The sequence below is a fragment of the Gorilla gorilla genome, chromosome 13, assembly GCF_029281585.2.
Source record: "Gorilla gorilla gorilla isolate KB3781 chromosome 13, NHGRI_mGorGor1-v2.1_pri, whole genome shotgun sequence".
NCBI lineage: Eukaryota > Metazoa > Chordata > Mammalia > Primates > Hominidae > Gorilla > Gorilla gorilla.
This window is the reverse complement of record NC_073237.2, coordinates 94,300,087-94,322,109: the sequence shown is the minus strand read 5'-3', so window position 1 is coordinate 94,322,109 and position 22,023 is coordinate 94,300,087. Positions and strand designations below refer to the sequence as shown.

General features: G+C 40.9%; 1 protein-coding gene across 1 annotated transcript in view; it reads right to left on the bottom strand.

The window, feature by feature from the left end:
- The window catches only part of ANP32B (acidic nuclear phosphoprotein 32 family member B), a 38,368-nt gene that overhangs the window by 7,802 nt on the left and 8,543 nt on the right, over positions 1-22,023 (bottom strand). Inside the window, exons 2-4 of the mRNA XM_004048331.4 lie at positions 12,890-13,039; positions 8,985-9,107; positions 2,842-3,031 (exon numbers count right to left, since the gene is read on the bottom strand). Of these exons, the coding sequence (XP_004048379.2) occupies positions 2,842-3,031; positions 8,985-9,107; positions 12,890-13,039 (463 nt within the window). The remainder of the gene's footprint in view (positions 1-2,841; positions 3,032-8,984; positions 9,108-12,889; positions 13,040-22,023) is intronic.

Genomic DNA, 22,023 nt, shown 5'->3' with positions numbered 1-22,023 from the left:
GTTACTAAAATGTTCTGCTAGTGGTGACTGTTATTCTTAGAGAAATCTCTGGAGCAGGCCTCTTAACTCAAAAACTCTGGCCAGTGATTCACCTTTAGAACGCCATCTCGCTTCTCTGTGTAAGAGAAGTATTCTCTGCATCCATCTCACAGAACTGCGTGAACAGACATGAATTAAGGGCATGTACTTTAATGTGGTTAATTTTAATCACATCCTGCAAAACGTTAAGTTCAGGTGACATCTGTCAGCTAGCCAGCATTTCTCTATGGATGACACAGTGCATAGACTCACATCCAGAAGCGACCTCTCTGACTCGAGTAGTGAAACCAGAAAGCCGTCCAGCCATGGCAGCCGCTCCATCTGTGCATATATGACACAAAATGACCAATTCAGTTTTCCTGATATGTAATCGTTCAAAAGACTTGAATAGTTCTGCAGCTGTGGTGCTGGTTGGCAACGAAGTACACATAACATAGTCTCATGCACATCCTCCTGAAAATATATTGCACAAAAACAAGCATTGTTGCCATGTTGTCAACATCGGCAGACTTGTCAACCTGCATTGTGTACCACGGTGACTCATCAATCCTCTCTAACAACTATGCCTCAATATCCTCTACTATTTCATCAATTCATCGTTATGGTGCTAGCTCAAAGAGGAACATGTGCCACCTTTTGAACTGCAGCTTAACTGCAGCCTCTCCTAAAAGTTCACGACAAATGTCCTTAGCAGCAGGCAGAATCAACTCTTCAATAGTAAAGGGCTTCTTACTTTAGCAATGCAGTTAGTTAAGGGCTTCTTAGCTTTAGCAATGCAGTTAGCCACTAAGAATGAGATGTTCTCAGTGCAGTCACATTTGATGAAGTGGGAGCTTTCAATAATTGCCTCTGTTTTTCACGTTCATGTTTATTTCTTTTGAAAAACTCCAAAGGCTTGTCTTTTAAACGCAGGGTGCTTGGTCTCCAAGTGGTGAAGCAGTTTTTTTTTTGTTGTTTTTTTTTTTTTTGAGATGGAGTCTTGCTCTATCGCCCAGGCTAAAGCACAGCGGCACAATCTCGGCTCACTGCAACCTCCGCCTCCCAGGTTCAAGCAATTCTCATGCCTCAGCCTCCCAAGAAGCTGGGACTAAAGGTGTGCACCACCATGCCTGGTTAATTTTCGTATTTTTGCAGAGCCAGGGTTTCCCCATGTTGGCCAGGCTGGTCTTGAACTCCTGACCTCAGGTGATCTACCTCGGCCCCCTAAGTGCTGGGATTACAGGCATGAGCCACTGTGCCCAGCCAGTGAAGCGGTTTTGAAGGTTTCATGGCTTTGTTGGATAGCTTGTTGCCACATATTATACAAAGTGGGCTTGGAGAATGTGAATCATCTGTTGCAATGAACCTGTAATTTAAGTAGCACTCTTGGTATTTCCTTTTCAATGAAGCTTTCTTTTCACTGGCAGTCTTGTCTTCTGCTGTCTCATTATTGGGTCTTTCCCCCTTTTCAAAGAAGCTCTCCAGCGACATTTTTTACTCAGGTTGGATAGAGTTAGCTTGTGGGCCTAACAAAACTGTGACTGAGACAAATACGCAGTGCGGGAAAGGAGTGTGGATGGAAGTGGTAAATAAAAAAATGGGCAGGCCATGCACCGACTAAAAAAAGCATCAGATTCTGACTTAAAGCCTGTCACCAGATACAGCTGTACAACTGAAGTACACCAACTCACTTGCCACTATAAAGCCTGCCACCAGATGCAGCTTGTCACTTGCCACTCAGATAGGGGTTGATGAGTCTGCAAGCAATTGATTTATTATCATCTCTGTAAAGTCAAACCTCTTTGCTAATGTTAATCTGTATTTGCAGCCACTCCCCAGCGCTAGTATCACCACCTCAGCTCTAGCATCACCACTTCAGCTCCACCTCAGATCATCAGGCATTAGATTCTTCTAAGGAGCACGCAACCTAGCCCCCTCACATGTGCAGTTTACAAGAGGATTCTCGCTCCTATGAGAATCTAATACCACCACTGATCTGACAGGAGGTGGAGCCCAGACAGTAATGCGAGCAGTGGGGAGTGGCTGTAAATACAGATGAGGCTTCCTCACTGCTCATGCGGCCTGGTTTCTAACAGGTCATGGAGTGGTACCAGTCTGTGGCCTGTGGGTTGAAGACCCCTGAAGTAGGAAAACTTAAGAACAGCAGAGTGGCAAGCCTGTAAGAGTAAGTGGTTTACAGTTTAACACGCACAGCATCCTAACTTAGCTTGTAGACTTCAGGAAATGCTTCCCGGGCCAAGTTCAGTGTCTCATCCCTGTAATCCCACCACTTGGGGAGGCTGAGGTGGGAGGATCCCTTGAGGCCAGGTGCTTATGAAATAGGCCTTAGCTATAAATTTAATGGAATGCCTACATTCAAAAAATACACACACGCGTGCGCACACGCACAAACACACACTATTTTCCTCAATAGTAAGAACATCTAGTAGCTTTTTTTTTTTTTGAGACACCCTCTCTGTCTTCTGAGATGGAGTACAGTGGGTAACAATCATGGCTCACTGTAGCCTCAAACTCCTAGGTTCAAGTGATCCTCCCACCTTGGCCTCCAATCTTCTGAGTAGCTAAGACTCCAGGTGTGCGCCACCACACCTGGCTAATTTTTTTTTTTTTTTCTATTTTCTGTAGAAACAAGGTATTGCCATGTTGCCCAGGCTAGTCTCAAAACTCCTGGGCTCAACGCCTCGGCCACCCAAAGTGCTGGGATTACAGTTGTGTGCCACTGCACCCGGCCAACATCCAACAGCTTTTATCAGAGGCTTTGAAAGGCAGACATCAGGTTCACCAGATGCTGAGCCTACTCACCTTCGTCCTCCTCCTCTTCATCCACACCATCCACCTCGGCATCTGAGTCAGGTGCTTCCTGGTCCTCTCGGTCATAGCCATCCAAGTAGGTAAGCTGGGGCAGGAGCTTGAAGACACTCTCTCGGTAGTCATTCAGGTTGGTAACCTCACAGTTAAAGAGGTCCAGGCTTTTCAGACATTCTAACTTTTTCTGAAGAAAAGGATCAAAAACCACAACTCCTAAACCAAAGGAATATAAGTAACAAACCCATCTCTTGAAAAGGTAAAATTCTAGGCTCTATATTCAATTTCCGCTACCTACTCAGCCTCATATATAGAAAAATACATCAAGTCTTTTGCAACCTTTATATTAGGTTACTAGACTTTAGTCCCTCTCTTCCTTTATCTACTCTCCCAGAGAACTATGTGTTTTTCTGGCAGCGTAGTAGTCTAAAGAAATATAAATTGAAAATAATTTTTATTAAATCCAGGTATTTTCACAGTATGAGACAATCAAACAGTTTAATAAATTTAGCTGAAACAAATGTTAACATTTGAGTAATCAAATGGCCATTAAGAACTTCCTGGGTATCAAGCGGTCTTTAATGTTCTAGGCTGGCAGTATAGGGAAAAATTTAGAGATTTATAACACAATCTTAGGGTGCTTACAATTTTAGTTAGGGCACAGACATGAAACACTAGAGGATGAAATATAATAAAATATAAAGTGTGGCAATGCAGCTACTTTCAGGGAAGACGGGAGTCAATATAGGCTGAGGAAAAAGCAGAGGGGCGCAGAGTTGAAACTTCAGAAATACGGAGAAACATTGCACTCTTCTTTTTTAGTATTTGGGGAAAAGACTGACATGTTACCAGACTTTTATGATGTAAAGTTCTTCTGATTTTATTTACCATACCTTGAAATTTTGTTGCAATACCTCATTTCTTTGGAACCATCAGTTTCATCTATCTAAAAACAGTTAAGCTATAAAAAGTTGGCCCAAGTCATGTTTTCTGAGTAGTCAAAGTGCACTGGAAAATGTCTATGTATTTACTCAGATCTTCATTTGTTATTTTATCAGTGTACTAGTATTTCAATCCCAGGTCTATTAAGTTTTGATTAAGGGTAAATTAAGAGATTGAGAGGGCAGAGGTACTACACTATAGGCAAGTCAGGAGACAGCAACAGGAAGTGACAGCAGACCCTTGTAGATAGAAGAGGGAGCAGCCTATGAAAGGCAAATCCAATGTGAAGTAGCACATAGCCTGGTGCCTTTCAGAATAGGGGCAATAACTACATATATCTGGATAGCTTCATAAACACAACCTTTAATGGTTCTGAATCAAGAGAAAAACTTTGGTATTCTCTAAGAAGACAGTACTAAAAACACCCAAACAAACATTAAGAGGACCTCCACATAAAATAATTTCTAAAAAAATAAATGTTGATGCTTAACAGGTTTTGCTGCTTTATTAGGAAAGCTGTTACAACACTCACAAGGACCTGAGAAGAAATGCAGACAAAACAAAACCTTATTTTCAGAACTCAAGGTATCTATGTAGTTCTGAGGAGATATAAAATGGTATGAAAATCTGCCTCAAGGCTCTAGAGCAGGGGTTGGGAACCGGTGGTCCAGTGGCCAATTCTGGCCCACCACTTGTTTTTGTAAAATAAGGTCTATTGGAACACAGTCACACTCATTTATTTATGTATGGCTCCTTATGTACTAAAATGGCCAAGCAGACTAGTTGTGACAGAGACTATATAAACAGGCTACAAAGCCAAAGGAACCTACTATTTGGCCCTTAGAGAAAACGGCTACTGACCCCTGCACATGAAGAACTTCATCTTCTTGATCAAGAAAGAGGCTCCCACACTTGTTTTATTTATGCAGGGAACACACAGCAGGGTTACAGCCAACAGGAAAACGTTGCACCCCTCAAAACACAAATTGTACAATGATCCAAGAGTCTGTGGATCAAACAATGTGCTTCTATAGTCAGTTCCTTGACGTTTTAAGAAAGCTGTCCCCAGCCCTTCTGGTCATAGAGCTGCTTTTGTATCATGTAATTTTCAGATTAGCTTCCCTTCCAGTCAGGCCCTGACTTCCAGAAGCCCAGGTATGACTTCTTGCCAAAGAGGAAAAAAATGCTGCAATGCCACCCCAGACGGCTAGCTAGCATACTGGCTTTCTCTTCACAAAGGCTGACTCGATGCCAGCTAGAGTCAGCTTTAGGCAGCTTTTCCAAAAAGGTTCACTCTAAAAATTCTCCACTTAAAAGGAATGAGCCATTTATATTTCAGAATTATTTCCTAGATATAGGTGCACAAAAACACATACAACCTCTGATATTTATCTAATGCTTTTTAATACCAAAAGCCCTTTCTCTATCTAGTTTCATTGACTCTTCCAGTACACAGGGCCTCCAAGGCTCTCCTGTTTCTGAAACTGTACAGTTATGTGAGATTTTTGGCTACCTCCTAGCAAAGCACCTCTTCTCAAACAATTTGGACATGCCAATCAGTAGTTTGAAAAATGAAATGAAAGCAAGAAAACAACAAAAATCCCAAATAACTGTAGTACTCTGGAACTGCTGAAAGTAGTAAAATTGTGCTTTAAGGCCCAATAGGCACAAAATACACTACAAACAGATTATTCAGGATCCCAATGTAATGTGTAAATACTGATAAAAAAAAATTACAACTCTACCATACCAGAAATTTGATGTAAGCTAATAGGCTAGCCATAATAAACATTAAACATTTTATTAACAATAATTTTGCTTGCCTTCTTAGAATTTAGAAGGGCTTTGGGGGATGGTTTGGATGGCCCAGGTCTCTTAAAAAAGGTGTCCAAGGAAGTTTGAATTGATGCCTTCTTTGTCTCTCGATTAATGTCCCTGTAGCAAGCAGAGGCATTCACAATCATTGCATTGACTGTAAGAACTGGGCTCAAAGTAGACGGTGTTCAAAATGTATGTGGTTAATGAGGATGAGGATGGTGTTTTTTCCCACTGAAGAATACTGCCAGAAGTCAAAATGGACCCAACTCTTCCCCCCTTCACCTTCTCCTACAGATTTACTTAATTCCCAGTTAGAACTTCAGGAGACCAACCTAGCACTGCCAGGAATCTAAGTGCCAAGTATAGCAGAATGGCAGGACCCCAGGCTTTTCGAAATAGCTCTGGTGTGTAGCCCTGTGGCTCTGCCACAGGGTGTGTGACTCTGGACAAGGGATTCAGCCTCACCCAAGCCTTAGCTTCCTCAATATAAAACAAGGGCCATGCTATTTCTATCCACTTTGTATCGAAGTTTTTTTTTTTTTGACAATTACTAATAAAACATGCATAAAGCACCCAGTAAGTGTATGGGTATAGCAGATCCTGTAAAAATGGTGAACACAACGAAGATTACTTTTCATCCTTCACTATCCTGGGGGACTGAGACTTTCCCAGCCACCAGAGGGTCCTCTCATACATTACTGACCAGATCAGGAAAAAACTCAAGCAAACAACTCCCACACAGTATTTGCTTCTGCTCCATTGCTGTGTGCTACAACACTGAAAAAGGCTTCTGATAATCAGAGGATTCAGGCTGCCACGAGAATTAGGTAATGGCCAGTCATCAACTGGCCAACAGTGAAAAGGTACTGCCTGCTACTCTGTTCTTTAAAAATTAAATGAGAAGGCCAGGCACGGTGGCTTACGCCTATAATCCCAGCACTTTGGGAGGCTGAGGCAGGCGGATCACGAGCTCAGGAGATCGAGACCATCCTGGCAAACACAGTGAAACCCCATCTCTACTAAAAATACAAAAAACTTAGCCAGGCATGGTGGCAGGCGCCTGTAGTCCCAGCTACTTGGGAGGCTGAGGCAGGAGAATGGCGTGAACCCAGGAGGCGGAGCTTGCAATGAGCCGAGATGGCGCCACTGCACTCCAGCCTGGGCGACAGAGCGAGACTCCGTCTAAAAAAAAAAAAAAATTAAACCAGAAAAAAAAAAGGGGGGTGGCGAGGAGAAGGGTTTCTTATGCTCACAACCTAGGATTAGTATGTCTGTCACTAACCAATAAACAAAGGCTTAGTGTAGCCCATGTGAACGGGAAAGCATCAGCAGTTAAAATTTGGTGCTCCTGTTGGAATTCCCAGCTTAAGGAAATTTGGGCATGAAATAAATTTACAGGTGGAAAGAGAAGAGGTCCCAAGGGCTATGGAAAACACAGCAGACTTCGAATTTTTTTTTTTTTTTTGAGATGGAGTCTCGTTCTGTCACCCAGGCTGGAGTGCAGAGGCATGATCTCAGCTCACTGCAACCTTTGCCTCCTGGGTTCAAGTGATTCTCCTGCCTCAGCCTCCCAAGTAGCTGGAATTATAGGCACCTGCCACCACGCCTGGGTAATTTTTTGTATTTTTAGTAGAGATGGGGTTTCACCACGTTGGCTAGGCTGGTCTCAAACTCCTGACCTCAAGTGATCTGCCCGCCTTGGCCTCCCAAAGTGCTGGGATTACAGGCGTGAACCACCGTGCCCAGCCTAGACTTAGATTTGAATCCCTACTCTGCCATTTCTCCTGAGCAATTATCTACATTCTCTAAACTCAGCTTCCTCATCTCTAAAAAGAGGACAGTCATTCTCTCTTCTCTGGGTTACTTAAGGATACAATGGGCAAATGTTCATGTCCTTGGATGCAGCAAAAGTCAGTAAATGTCGGCTTAAATACTGGAAATGGGGGTTGGTTTGAAGGAAACGAATAAAACTAGTAAGAGCCCGAGTATCTGGGTATACCTGTAATAGGAAAAAGGGCAAAATGCATGGAGCACTGGTGAGGCATCACATTTATGAGAAATAAGCTCTTAAATATGGACAACTTAATGAAATGTAAAAATAAAGAGACTCAGCCGGACATGGTGGCTCAGGCCTGTAGTCCCAAACACTTTGGGAGGTCGAGATGGAAGGATCACTTGAGGGCAGGAGTTCAAGACCAGCCTGGCCTAACATAGTGAGACCTCTCTAAAAGAATACATATATTACACACACACAAAGAGATTCAGTAAAAGGTAATTAAATCTGTATTGGAGCAGTCTCAATAATTGTTTAGGAAGGAAAAGATCTTCTAACTCTTGACAGGAAGTCCTCTTCATTAAAAGAAGCTACAATTTAACTGTCTTCCCCTGAAGTATCAACAGAGCATTCTATACAAGTGATGTGAAATCCACTTATTTTAATATACTCTGACATCAGAATAGAGACAAGAGAGAAGAAATGTCTTACCCTCTAGTGTCTGTTCTGGATTCTCAAAGACACCTCCTATATGCTAAATAACCCTCTTCCAAATAGCACAGCCTGTGGGGCTGCCCTACAAACTGCATTAAGCCCCCTGCCTCCAGTCCTGCCTCTGAAAGCCCTTTTCTGGCCACTACAACTTACACAAACTGGACAAAAAGCAAAATAAGTACATTAACTTACAAAGCAAAGTAAGTACATTATCTTATTCTCAGAACTCCTAAGTGAGGTAGGTAAGGCAGGGATTATTATTCTCCCTGCTATAAGTGAGGAAACTGAGGCCCAGAGAGAAGAAGCAGTTTGCCCAAGGTCACACATCAAGCCTACAACCCAAGTGGCACTGAAACTTAGCTTTTCATATCTTATCCCAATATGTAAGACTGAGGAGGATCTTGGTGTTTCCATGCAAAATTCTAGGCAACAGTAATCCAGCTAGAACACAAGATCATGAATTACATGACCTAAAGCTTAAAATGGAGCTGTCTTTGTTCCATCTACAATTCAGGTATGCCACACAACATAAATAGCCTTTTCTGTTAAAGTGTAAAAGTGCATAATGGCTTGGCCAGTCTGAAGAAAAAAATTGTTAAGAACATGTTTAAGGCTATATAGTCAATACATGAATTTCAAAAGTGGATCCAAAACAAAATACCCCCAAAAATTCTCTTCTGAAGGATGCCACCACAATATCAGGCAGGGAGAGAGCAAAGCCACAGAAATACATCTAATTAGAGAGGCCCTGATCTTTCAAATTGGGACTTACATAAAAAGTAAAAAGCCACCACTTTCTCAACCAATTATTATTGCCAGTAATTTCCCCCACTATAAAGAAATATGAAAATGAAAATGACAAGTTCCAGTTTCCAAATTCTCAGTTACTTACCAAAGGTTCCAAGGTGCTGATATCTTTCAGTTTATTTCCACTTAAGTTTAGATGTGTGAGATTTGGAAGTTTTTCAGCTAACATGTCCAGACCTCCAAAGATTCTATTTTCACTGAGTTCAAGCTGCAAGAGAAAATGGACACAGCACAAACACAAATACACACACAGAAACAGAAATCATTTAAGGTATTGTAAGTAACAAATACAGTTCTCAAAGATTTATCAAGATCAAATGATCTCTGTTTCTATTAGGACATGCATGTTCATTTTGTTTAAATCCAAATAATTAACAGGAGAAGGTAAGGTCAGAAGTATTGTTTTCCTAATCAGCTGCTAGTAACAGCTTACTCAAGAACTGGTCTCTAACATCAGCGAATAAATTTTCTAACTTAAAAAGTGGGTCAAAACCAATTAGAATCCTTTGACAAGTTGTAATACCCTATACCTGCCAGAAAGGGTAAATGGTTTAATAGTCTGTGCATTCTGAGCAGCTTATTTTGTGTGCCTTCAAAGCTTGCAATGCCCACTTGAAACCTTATTTCTGGACAATACTGACATACACTGTAGAGTTCTACACCTGGAAGCCACCAGGGAATGTTGCTCTGAAAGCTACAAGAGAGGGACGGGCCCTACAAGTAAGCCCATAAAGAAGCTTCATAACCTCAGGAAAGGGAGTAGGTCAACAGCCTCAGGTTTATGAAACCAGCTCCCTGGAGGCCACATCTTGCATAAACCTGGCACTAGCCTTTATTAGAACCTACTCTAATTTCTAAGCTGCAGGTCAAGTAGCACAGGCAAGTAATGTGCCAATGAGGGAATGAGCCTTCACCAAGGAAAATTAGAATCTTAAAGTAGAAGGAATTGGAGCCTGGAAAGCATTGTGAAGAACATCTAATTCAAGCTCTTCCTTTTGCAGACAAGAAAACTCGGCTACACAGCTGGTTCTGATTCTCTATTTTAAAGTGCCAACAACAATAGTAACTTTAACCCTTACATAGTATTTAAATACCAGGCACTGCTCAAAGCACTAGAAATACCTTAACTCATCTGATCTCACAAGAACTCTATGGGGAAGGCAGAATTACCACTCCTGTTTACAGATGAGGAAAATAAACTTTCCCAACATCACCCAGCTGTTACTGTAGTGGGCCTATGATTTGAAGCCAGGCAGGCTGGCTTCATAAATATCCATGTCCTCATTATTATGCTACGTACCTAGAATAGCATGAAAGCTTCATGTAATGAAGTTTTTGCCATGCAATGAAATGTACTATATGATGCAGAGTAGAGTAACTTTTAAAAATGTAAATATTTGCTGAAAAAGTTAAAAAAAAAAGGTCAGCTGCTTAAGGTGTTATTAAATATTTCAGAAGAAGAAAATGTAACATTTCAAAACATTTTTTCCTTTCAATGGGATATTTCAGTGAAATAGTTATGGTCTAGGTTTAAAAACATAAGCCCATAATCAATAGAGTCAAGTGTTAGCTTTATTGGTGATTTTAGTAAATCAAAATAAAAACAGAGATCACTTTTCTTGACCCATGTTTTAGATCCTGTGGTTAGAATATTACATATACATGTAACATCCACATCCTTTCAACATGTGTATCTTAGGGAGTAGGAATAACAAGGCAATCTACCAAAACAAGGCAGTCTACCAAAACATTTATTAGCATATTTATTTTGAAATGAAATAGATGTGTAAATTTAGAAAATTTGTGACATTTACACATCAATTTTTTTTCAGTACTTATTTCTTGTTAAAAACAATTTGTGGGCCGGGCACGGTGGCTCACACCTGTAATCCCAGTACTTTGAGAGGCCGAGGTGGGCTGATCACCTGAGGTCAGGAGTTCGAAACCAGCCTGACCAATATGGTGAAACCCCCATCTCTACAAAAAAAAATACAAAAAGTAGCCAGGCGTGGTGGTGCATGTCTGTAATCCTAGCTACTCAGGAGGCTGAGGCAGGAGAATCGCTTGAACCTGGGAGGCGGAGGTTGCAGTGATCCGAGATGGCACCACTGCACTCCAACCTGGGCAACAAGAGTTAAACTCCATCTCGAAAACAAAACAAAACAAAACCAATTTGTGTTCTGGAACAGGAAGAAAATAAAGTTCTTATCAATCATGAGTACACTCAACCTGCCTTTAAGTATGATTCCCTCTCATTAGCCCTATAAGGGAAGTGATTAATGTTTTAAATGTTAAAAGTTTTTAATTTGTGTACTTAATGTGCCCCCCCACCCAAAACCAACAAAAACAAAAACCCTGTCCTTCTCAGAACTCAAACAAGCTCTATTCAGAATTCTGAAAGGTTTATTAAAGTCCCTATAAAAACGGTCACTGATAGGCTGAATTTCTGAATAAGTCTGAGAGTACAGAGACCAATAGTAATTCAGGAAAATAAAGCAGAATGCTAGGAAAACAACACAAAACACACACTAAGGATCTGCTAGCATCAAGTTTATGTAAATAGATGCTAAAAAGCTATACTATGTTTAACTGGGCTAATCAGAGCTTCCAATGTCACTGATAACCCATGCAAATATAAAAGAATTATACTTGAACCTCTAGTATATACTTAGAAGGGGAAATTTCTTTCTCATCAGAAACGGTCACCTGAAACTCATGAAGACTGCTTGAGCATTTATTAATATTACCTAAACAAGGCAAATAAAGAAAGCAAAACAAAAAATACTTCCACTTTTTAATTCATGTATTATACTTTTTTTTTTTTTTTTTTTTTTTTTTTTAAATCGAGACAGAGTCTTGCTCTGTCGCCCAGGCTGGAATGCAGCGGTGTGATTTTGGCTCACTACAACCTCAGCCACCGCCTGGGTTCAAGCAATTCTTGTGCCTCAGCCTCCGGACTAGCTGGGACTATAGGTGCGTGCCACCGTGCCCAGCTGATTTTTTTGTATTTTTAGTAGAGATGGGGTTTTGCCATGTTGGCCAGGCTGGTCTCGAACCCCTGACCTCACGTGATCCTCCCACCTTGGCCTCCCAAAGTGTTAGGATTACAGACGTGAGCCACCATGACTGGCCTCATGTATTATACTTAACCCACTCCACCCCCTGTAAAACCACAAACAAACAAACAAACCCCAATACCAAAAAACTAACTGTCCCGCTTAGAACTCAAGCAAGCTCTAGGCACAACCTACCTTTGCCCAAGTTTGATCAGTTTCCTTCTACATGTGCCTTAGTTTAAATAAAGGTACAACTTAACTTTCCTAGTAAAGTGAATATTGAAATGGCAGAGAATTCTGCAAGACTTATATAACCACATATCTTTTCCTATATAATGGGAAGGGTATGGGGTTAGGAGATACGGGTTCTAGTTTTGGCTCTAGTACTAACCACTTCTGTGGGTGGCTTTAGGCAAATTACTACACTTTCCTGGGACTATTGCTGTGCCTATAAAATAAGGGGTTGGGTTAGAGGAGCAAAGTTTCTTCCAGTTCTGACGTTCTGGGACTCTGTGACAGTTAAATGTGCAGTGACAAGAGAAAACATTTTTATGTTGCATTTGGTCCCTTTTTCCGAAAGGATAGAAAATTGGTTTTATAACAATTAACAAATAAATTACTCAACACAGTAATTATTCTTCCTAACTACTACTTATTGAGCACCCAACATGCATTATTTCCAAACTTCACAGCAATTCTGCAAGGTCAAGTAATACCACCAGTTTACAGGTGAGGAAATTGGGCCTTAGAGAGATTAAGTAACCTGCAGAAGTTCGCCCATCAAGGAAATGCTAGGGCTAGAATTCAATCCAATATCTGCCCAGTTCCAAAGGCCATGTGCTTTCTGCTACACTAAGTGCTTCCTTACAGGTAAAATCATACATTTTCCCTTCCCAGGATCGTTCTCTTTTACTGTTAAAGAAAAAGCACTTACCTTTTTCAATTTAGGCAGCTTGGGGAGATTTGAAACTGAGATCAAGCCTACATTTATTAAACTGAGGAACTCTAAGTTCACAAATTCAGCTGTTAAGCCCTCAATTTTTCCATCATTTGATTTGCAATTGTCCAAGACAAGTTCTCGAACCTGTGGATGACAAAGAAAAAAGGATAAGCTCTCAAAAACACATTGAAAACAAACAACAATGCAGAAACTTCTACCACAAATATCCTGCAAAAACACCCATATATACAGGCAGCCTCTTACTTAGACCTAGATCATAGTTATAAAAAGATAAAAACTGATTAAGCCTTCAGTAACTATATACTGACAGGTTCAAAGATGGAATATTATTCCATGGGTATAAACACTTACACTCTTTGTTTTTCCAGAAACAGAAACTATACTTTTTAAGATGTAAGTGAAGTAAGTGTATTCCCCTTATTTCTTTTCTCCAGACTGTTCCCCAAAGGGCAGCTTTTATCTAAATGCAAACGCAGAATGAAGACACTCTTTAGGCTGGGTCTACCTTAAGGCCCAGAAGATGACCCCTGGAAAAGAGGAAAGCTTTATGTTTCCTATCAAGACCACTAAGAGATTCTGGCTAGAGGTTTCTGCACCAACACACTTTCCAACTCTGGTTTTAGTAATCTTTGCCAAGATTATCTTGACACTGGGAAAAAAAATCAGGATGCAAGAGTCCTTAATTCAAAACAAAGATCAATCTGGGTTGCACTTGAGAAAGATGTTTCTAGCAGAGAACTGCTAGATAATAAATTAAATTACATTTTCAGGCTACACAGTCTCTTTTTCAGAATTTAAGTCCATCCAAGAGTATCACATCTGGCCGGGCGCAGTGGCTGACGCCTGTAATCCCAGCACTTTGGGAGGCTGAAGTGGGCAGATCACCTGAGGTCCGGGGTTCAAGACCAGTCTGGCCAACAAGGTGAAACCCCCTCTACAAAAATACAAAAATTAGCCAGGCAAGATGGCGAGTGCCTGTAATCCCAGCTACCTGCGAGGCTAAGGCTGGAGAGTCGCTTGAACCTGGGAGGTGGAGGTGGCAGTTAGCCGAGATTTCGCCATTGCACTCCAGCCTGGGCAACAGAGTGAGACTCCATCTCAAAAGCAGTATCACATCTGATGATTTGAACTTTTGAATATTCATTACTTAATAGTCTACATGCAGATCCACCACAATAATCCATATTGCCATTCTTGCTCTATGATCATCCTGAAACTTGCAACTTTTTAGCTCACTTTGATCTACTCACAGTGATGCAAATTACCGTTTTAACTGCACCAACAAAGGCATTCTTTTAGTGAACCTACCATATTTAATAGCATTAATCAAGCATGTATATGGTAGGGAAATGCTGACAGTCTGAAAAGAGAATAGGAGCTATTAACAGTGTCCTCATCCTCTCATACAAAATCCAATGATGCTACTCTAGTAATTGCTATCAATTATAGAGTACTTAATCATTTATTCTTTTTACCACCACTCTCCTTCCCCCATTTACAGAGAAGGAAACAGATTTCAAGTCAGCAATACCCACAACATAGTAAGTGCCTAACCGCTTCTCACTACCCTGTCTACTTCCTCTTCAGAAGCCAGGCATCCTTTTTACTCTTTACATCCACTTACTTCTTCCTTCCTTCCACTTTTCTTTAGATATCTCTGCCATTCTTCCCTTTTCTGATAAGAAATGGGCACATCTGAAAACTCAATAGGTCAACTCTGACAAAAGCTGGGCTCTGGAGACATATGCCTGGGGTCGAATCCTGGTTCACCTCTGCCACTCAGAACTTGTGCGACCTTGTGCGAGTCACTTAACTTCTCTGTGCCTCAGTTTCCCATAAAGTGGAGATAATAGTACCTACCTCATGAAGTTGTAGAGACTAGGGCTTGGAACATTATAAATGCCCAGAAAGTAACCTCTGGGTAAAGGGAATGGGAAATGTCAGTGACCTTTGCTGTTTACTTTACTTATATCTGTACTAAGCTTTTTACAACCATGTATTTATTCTGTATTAAAAAGCAACTAAACATAAAACCAACGAACCATTAAAAATTTTAAAAAGGTCGACTGTCATCACCCACCCATGTAAACAGTATACTGCAATACAATTAAAATGTTCCCATTTAGCTTGGGAGATTTTCTATAATTCTATCCAAAATAATCCAAAAATGTTATACAAAATACACCAATATGCCAAAAGTGAGGTGAAGAAGAATTAAGAGTTAGCCACATTGCCTCTCAGCTCACAGAGTGAAATCACCTCTTAAAGACATTTCTTTCAACTTGCAAAATTCCACTTGAACCACTGCAAGGCGTCATCAGAAAGTACCACAGGACTCAAATGCAGGTTAAAAAATGTTTTTGCTGGCTAGGCGTGGTGGCTCATGCCTGTAATCCCAACACTCCTGGGAGGTCAAGGCGGGCGGATCATCTAAGGTCAGGAGTTCAAGACCAGCCTGGCCAACACAGTGAAACCCCATCTCTACTAAAAATACAAAAATAAGCCAGGCATGGTGGCTGTAATCCCAGCAACTTGGGAGGCTGAGGCAGGAGAATTGCTTGAACCTGGGAGGCAGAAGTTGCAGTGAGCTGAGAATGTGCCACTGCACCCCAGCCTTGGTGAAAAAGGAGACTCCATCTCAAAAAGAAAAAGAAAAAAAAAAGTCACTGCTAGACTAAGCTTCATGATGACAGGATCATGTATATTCCGGTTACCACTATATCACTGTGTAAGAGCCTACATAACTGCAGAATGAGGAAAAAAATGGTCACAGGTTTGTCAGCAATATTGTACAGAGGTTTGTGTCACAATTGTGGGGGACTAAGATGAAAACCTGGACATAAAAGGGACCAACTTTCTGATCACAGAGTATTTTTTAAGAAATCACAGTGTGTGGATATATTATAAATCACTTTACAATCCTCTGTGTTGAACATTTGTGCTCAATTTTCCCTACTATAAATAATGCCATATCTTTACTTAAAATGTCTTCTGTATTTAGGACTGTGTTTTCAGAATCCATTGCTAAGTGAAAGAATACAAACATCTGAGTGTGTTATTAGTTAAGAGTTCTTTATTTAAAATGTCAACTTCTCTTTTAAATGAGTAGTTCATTTTAACTGCCACAAAATTATCTTCTGATTTATTTGACTGTTACTTTTTGTAACCTCTCGATTACGGAAATTCTGGCTATTTGCATTTATCTTGTTCTTGAGGATATCTTCCATTTTTTTTAACCCTAAGTGAGGAAAAAATAAATACCCCAGCAGAAACACTAACGAAGGACAGACAAGCTCTAAAAGACACAAATAGCCAACACTAAAAAAACTGTTCAAGGCCAGGTGCAGTGGCTAGTGCCTACAATCCCAGTATTTTGGGAAGCAGAAGTGGGAGGACCACCTGAGCCCAGGAGTCCAAGAGTCACCTGGGCAACATAGGGAGAAACTGTCTCTACAAAAAATAAATAATTAGCTGGGCATGGTGGTGCATGCCTGTGGTCCGAGCTACTTGAGAGGCTGATGCAGGAGGATCACTTGAGCCCAGGAGGTCCAGGTTGCAGTGAGCCATTATCATGCCACTATGCTCCAGCTTGGGCCACAGAGACCCAGTTTAAAAAAAAAAAAAAAGGTTTGGCTGGGCACAGTGGCTCACGCCTATAATCCCAACACTTTGGGAGGCCGAGGCGGGCAGATCACCTGAGGTCAGGAGTTTGAGACCAGCCTGGCCAACCTGGCGAAACCCCATCTCTACTAAAAATACAAAAAACTGTGCCGGGCATGGTGGTGTGCACCTGTAGTCCCAGCTACTCGGGAGGATGAGGCAGGAGAATGCTTGAACCCGCGAGGCGGAGGGTTGCAGGGAGCCAAGATTGTGCCACTGCACTCCAGCCTGGGCAACAGAACAAGATTCTGTCTCAAAAAAAAAAAAAAAAAAAAAAAAAGGTTCAACTGTAAGTAGTAAAAGTGCATATTAAAAATGAGGTATCATTCTACTCTTGTTGGAGGAGGGACAGCTCCTTCAAGAGAGATGGCTAGGATGGACACAGATGTAGGTGAGTTTGTTAAGTGAGAATGAGAAGTTCAGGAAATGAATACCTGAGACCTTTAATTGCCTCTACCAGTAAAAGGCAATAAGATATACTGGGATAAATAGGGCAGAGAGTTGTTGGGCTAGGCAGAAAAGGCAAGTCCCTTGACTTTTCCAGAAAGGCTGAGAATGTAAAGAAACATGCCACCCCAAGAACAGAACGCCAGAAGCATACTGAGAAGATGAGTCACTGAGCACAGAGGAGAATGGGAATTACTGCATAAAGCAGAGACCACTGGAGGGCCCCACTTAGGGCTGTACCCAAGGATAGCAGGTCTAAATGTTCCATCAGCCAACTTCAAGGTTGTTGAAAGTTCTCAACAGGACCTTAATGAAAGGTATTCTGAGCTCGGATATTGTTTCAATGGCAGAAAAGTGGCATTTGAGGTGCAGAAAAAGTGTATTTACATGTGCAACACACATACACAAGTGCACTCACACTCAGTGATAACTGAGTAGTTAGAATTTAGGGCTTATATACCTAACTTAGAAGAGGAAAGGACAGCAGGAGAAAAACCTTTTGGGAAGAACAGATTTCTTTAGGGAACACAAATGGTATTTTCAGAACAAATGAGAGATCAAGTTTACAATGTCTGTCTACATAGGTATGACTGGTCTTTGTTTTCTTAGGGCCAAAAGACTACCCCTCCAACCCCCACCAGAGGTTTACTCTTGGCCTCTCTCCTGGGAACAGACTCACTCCAAAGGGAGAATTTATGTCAGCCCTCGTTTGTGACATGTATTTGCTTTTAGCCAGATAAACTCCAAGTAGGCTTCTCTCTGCATCTGTTGAATCTCAAATCTCTTCAGTTTAAAACAATCTTTATATCAACTCTGGGGTTCTCAGTGGATCTCCACAGAGGTAACTAAGCCTCATCTCTTTTCATTCCTTCCTGGGTATAGAGATCTAGACTGCCTTGCAAAGGAGGTAACAGCTTTGGAAGAGTGTGGTTGAGACAGTGAGTGGAGCTGGGGTCAAGATGATCCCACAGCTTCCCAATCTAGATTCAGAATAAACCAGAGGTCCTAATCAAAGGAGAAAAGGCCCTAGTTTCTTCTTATATCTCAAATCCTCCCAGAGCTGCTATCTAATGAAGAAAGGTTAGGCAGGCACTTGTTCATTTGTGCTTAAATCTGAGGGATCTATTTGATCCAAGAGTTAACTGGCCTTCTGCTTGAAGATGGACAGTTTAACTTTTGGGGCCAAATTCACTCCTCTTCTTCCCTCATGCTCCAATTAAACTTGCCTTTTCTCAAACACAAATTTAAGGTAAACGTTTAAAAATGAAAAATCCATACTACCTCCTACTTAACTCATATTTGTTTTCTACAGTTACCAGCAAACAGTAGTTTCCTACTACTTTTTCATTGAAAAATTTGAACTATATTGCAGCCAAATACCTTTTCAGATCTGATTGGAGGATATAACAATGATTTATAACACTATCTCTATGAAAAACAAAACACATTTTAAGTTCTAAATGGCAAAATGCCTATGAGGTCCTTCTTTAAATTATGATGAGTCTAGGTCATGGGAATATCCCTGGGGATTGGAGCTGGGGGCCACAGGAGATGGAAACATTTTTTTTCCTTTCATTCTCTTCAATTTGCTCATTTGCCACTCCCCTAGCTATTATGAAAAAAGATCAACTTTACCTAACTGATGGGGCGATGCTCTCCAATTATACCAGCTGTCTCTGCCATAAAAGGAGGAAAGGGTATGGAGGAATTAAAGATCTTTCTGAGTTGTCAATTCTTTTAATTAGAACAATACTGGTTATTATGGTAAGTGAAATAATCCCAAAATATAGAAATTCCTGCCATCCTTGCAATTTCCATTCTTCTGAGTTAACCAGTATTCAAATCTTCTACCCATTATTTTAAAATAATGCTTCTAAATTAATAGAACTTTTTATTATTTTATTTTTATTTTTGAGATGGAGTCTCGCTCTTCTGCCTATGCTGGAGTGAAGTGGTGTTATCTTGGCTCACTGCAACCTCTGTCCCCAGGGTTCAAGCAATTCTCCTGCCTCAGCCTCCAGAGTAACTGGGATGACAGGTGCCTGCCACCACACCTGGCTAATTTTTGTATTTTTAGTAGAGACGGGGTTTCGCCATGTTGCCCAGTCCGGTCTTGAATCCCTGACCTCAGGTGACCCACCTTCCTCTGCCTCCCAAAGTGCTAGGATTATAGGCATGAGCCACTGTGCCCAGCCTGGAACGGATCTCTATTAGTGGTTCTCCAATGTGTTTAGGTAGCACGACTGCTGGCATTAAGGAAGGAAACACCAATATCCTAATGGTGGGTATTTAAAGACGGGAACCATTCTGAAAAGCAATTTGGCAGATGGAAAAAAAAAATCACGTTATAAGATGCCCATTTCAGCAGTATTTAAAACAGCCAAAATCCCTGTGAACAACCTGAGAGGGATGTTTAAATCATGATCTATGCAGACATTAATAATGAGTCTATAAAATAAGGACACACACAAAGATGTTGACTGTATTTTTTTCTAAAAAAAAAAAGCAACAAGCTAGCTAGCATTTGGATTATTTGCATGAACCAAGTTTAGAAAAAATTTAAACATTCTGGTAGACTATACACTAAAGTGTCTAGATGGTACGTTAGGCATGTATGATGTCTATCTTCTTTTTGCTTGTCTATACCTACAATTTTTTTGGCCTATCTATATCTAATTTTTCTTAAACGAAGATGTATTACTTATACAAGGAAAAAAACCCCAATTAGTTGCTATGCAACCAACTAGAATATCCAATTGAGCTCAAAATTACATCACAGTAGACACAACAAAAGAGGTCAAAAGCTGGGGAGGGGGTGCGGATCAAAAAAAGATGGAAGTTAAAGACAATCTACATTTTTTCTCAGTAAATTGGGACTACGTAAAGACTTTTATTTTGGTATATGAAATGTCACAGTCCAGCATATAGCACACCAGCATTTCGCAGGTGCATAGACTGCAAGCCACAGTAAGGAACTGCTTGGCTTTCTAACTTTGAATGAAAAACTCAGAGCTGATAGGAAGGCTGACTGTCCCCAGATGCGTGGTTAATGAGGTGCTTCTAACAGAGCGACATGTTCAGTTTACTGGAAGGATAAGAATCTCACATAAAGAACAGGTATTCTTTTCCAATTTTAGAATACAACTAAATATGGTTTATATCTAGCTACTGCATGTCAGTGTCTTCTCATCTTACTGACAAGACCTCCAATTTCCATGGTGTATATATGGTGTATTCTAGCACTGTTCAATTTACTCTCAGTGAACTGCCAATATTTTATATAAAATATTTCCTTGTCATACAAACTATCTCCTATCCTTGTCTATAAAATGTTTTTAAATGGTAACCACCATTCTTCATGAAGATTACTTTAAAATGCCATCTTAGGCCATTTTGTTCCACTATGAGAATACACCCTGCCATAAGAGCTCTTTTGGACTTAGAAAAAAATAAATAAAATTCTGTATTTCTTTACAATCCCTCGCCCCCATCCCTTAGGGAAATGGGCATACTTGTGTTTATAAGGAATAGGGATATAGTAACAGGTGAACTGAAGAAGACCCTAGTAACACTTTTGTGTTTACCTTCTTGTCTTCCTTGGTCAGAACACACAAGAGCCCAACTGAACAAAAGTGTTACTAGGGTCTCCTTCAAACCCCAGTAATAAAAAAAAAAAGCCATATACACAATAAAAGCCCATCTGGTCTTAAACGTAAGAACACATTTACAATTAAACCCCTACTCGCCCTCTTCAAACACCCTTAAATCTCACTTGACTTTAAAATCATTAAGGTCAACCATGGGACACTGCTGTATATTTCAGGGCATCCTGTTCATACTACAACAGTATACCTTCAACAGGGGAAACGATTCTTCACGTTACCCCACATGACAAGTCTGCAGGATCCCAGAGGCCAAGCCTACTGTGTAACAGCTGACAATGCCATCAATTTCTGTGGTGTTTATGGCATGTTCCAGCACATCACACATAAGGTATCATGTGACTAGCTGAATGTGATTTTAAGAGAGTGATCTCCAAACTTTTCATTTGCCTTAAGGATGACGCCTCTGTGCAAAAACACTTTAAACTCTCTTTTAGAATTTCCTTCAAAATCTACAGCATTTTTTCCTGAAAAACCCTTCATTTTTAGGTCAAAGTTTTATTCGCCCAACTGGGTACCTAACTCCCACTGGTCTCAATCTCCCTAAGGGAACCTTCCTCTACCCCCACAATCTAAGCTGGCTCCCACAACACTCTCTCAAGGCCTCATCAACTCTCCCAAGTGCAAAAAGCACCACACCACCTCAATGGTTTCTCAGGCTTCAAATGTTTACTTAATAAACCAGTGGATTCTGCAGGCCAGTGCTGCCTAACGCAGCACCCACGAGTCACTTGTCACGTTTGAGCACTTGAAATGTGGATAGTATTACAGAGAAAATGTTTTCATTTAACTGAATTAAATGGCTCTGGCCTGACTGGCAAGAAGGTTAAGCTGATTACTTGAAAAATGAACTGGTGGCCGGGCGCGGTGGCTCACGCCTGTAATCCCAGCACTTTGGGAGGCCGAGGCGGGTGGATCACCCGAGGTCAGGAGTTGGAGACCAGACTGAACAACAGGGAGAAAGCCCGCCTCTACTAAAAATACAAAATTAGCCGAGCATGGTGGTGCATGCCTGTAATCCCAGCTACGCGGGAGGTTGAGGCAGGAGAATCGCTTGAACCCGGGAAGCGGAGGCTGAGGTGAGCCGAGATAGTGCCATTGCACTCCAGCCTGGGCAAGAGAGAGACTCAGTCTCAAAAAAAAAAAAAAAAAAGAAAAACAGAAAAAAGAAAAATGAACACCTGTAGATATACACGTGTTTTTAAAGCAATATTACTTCATATATGAAAACATCCTCTAAGGAGAACAGCAGGCCAACTGTGTTTCCCAGAGGCAACACTACTCTTGAGAATTTTAAAAGACCTTTAGTTTGAGCATATCCTAAAGAATTCAAATTCT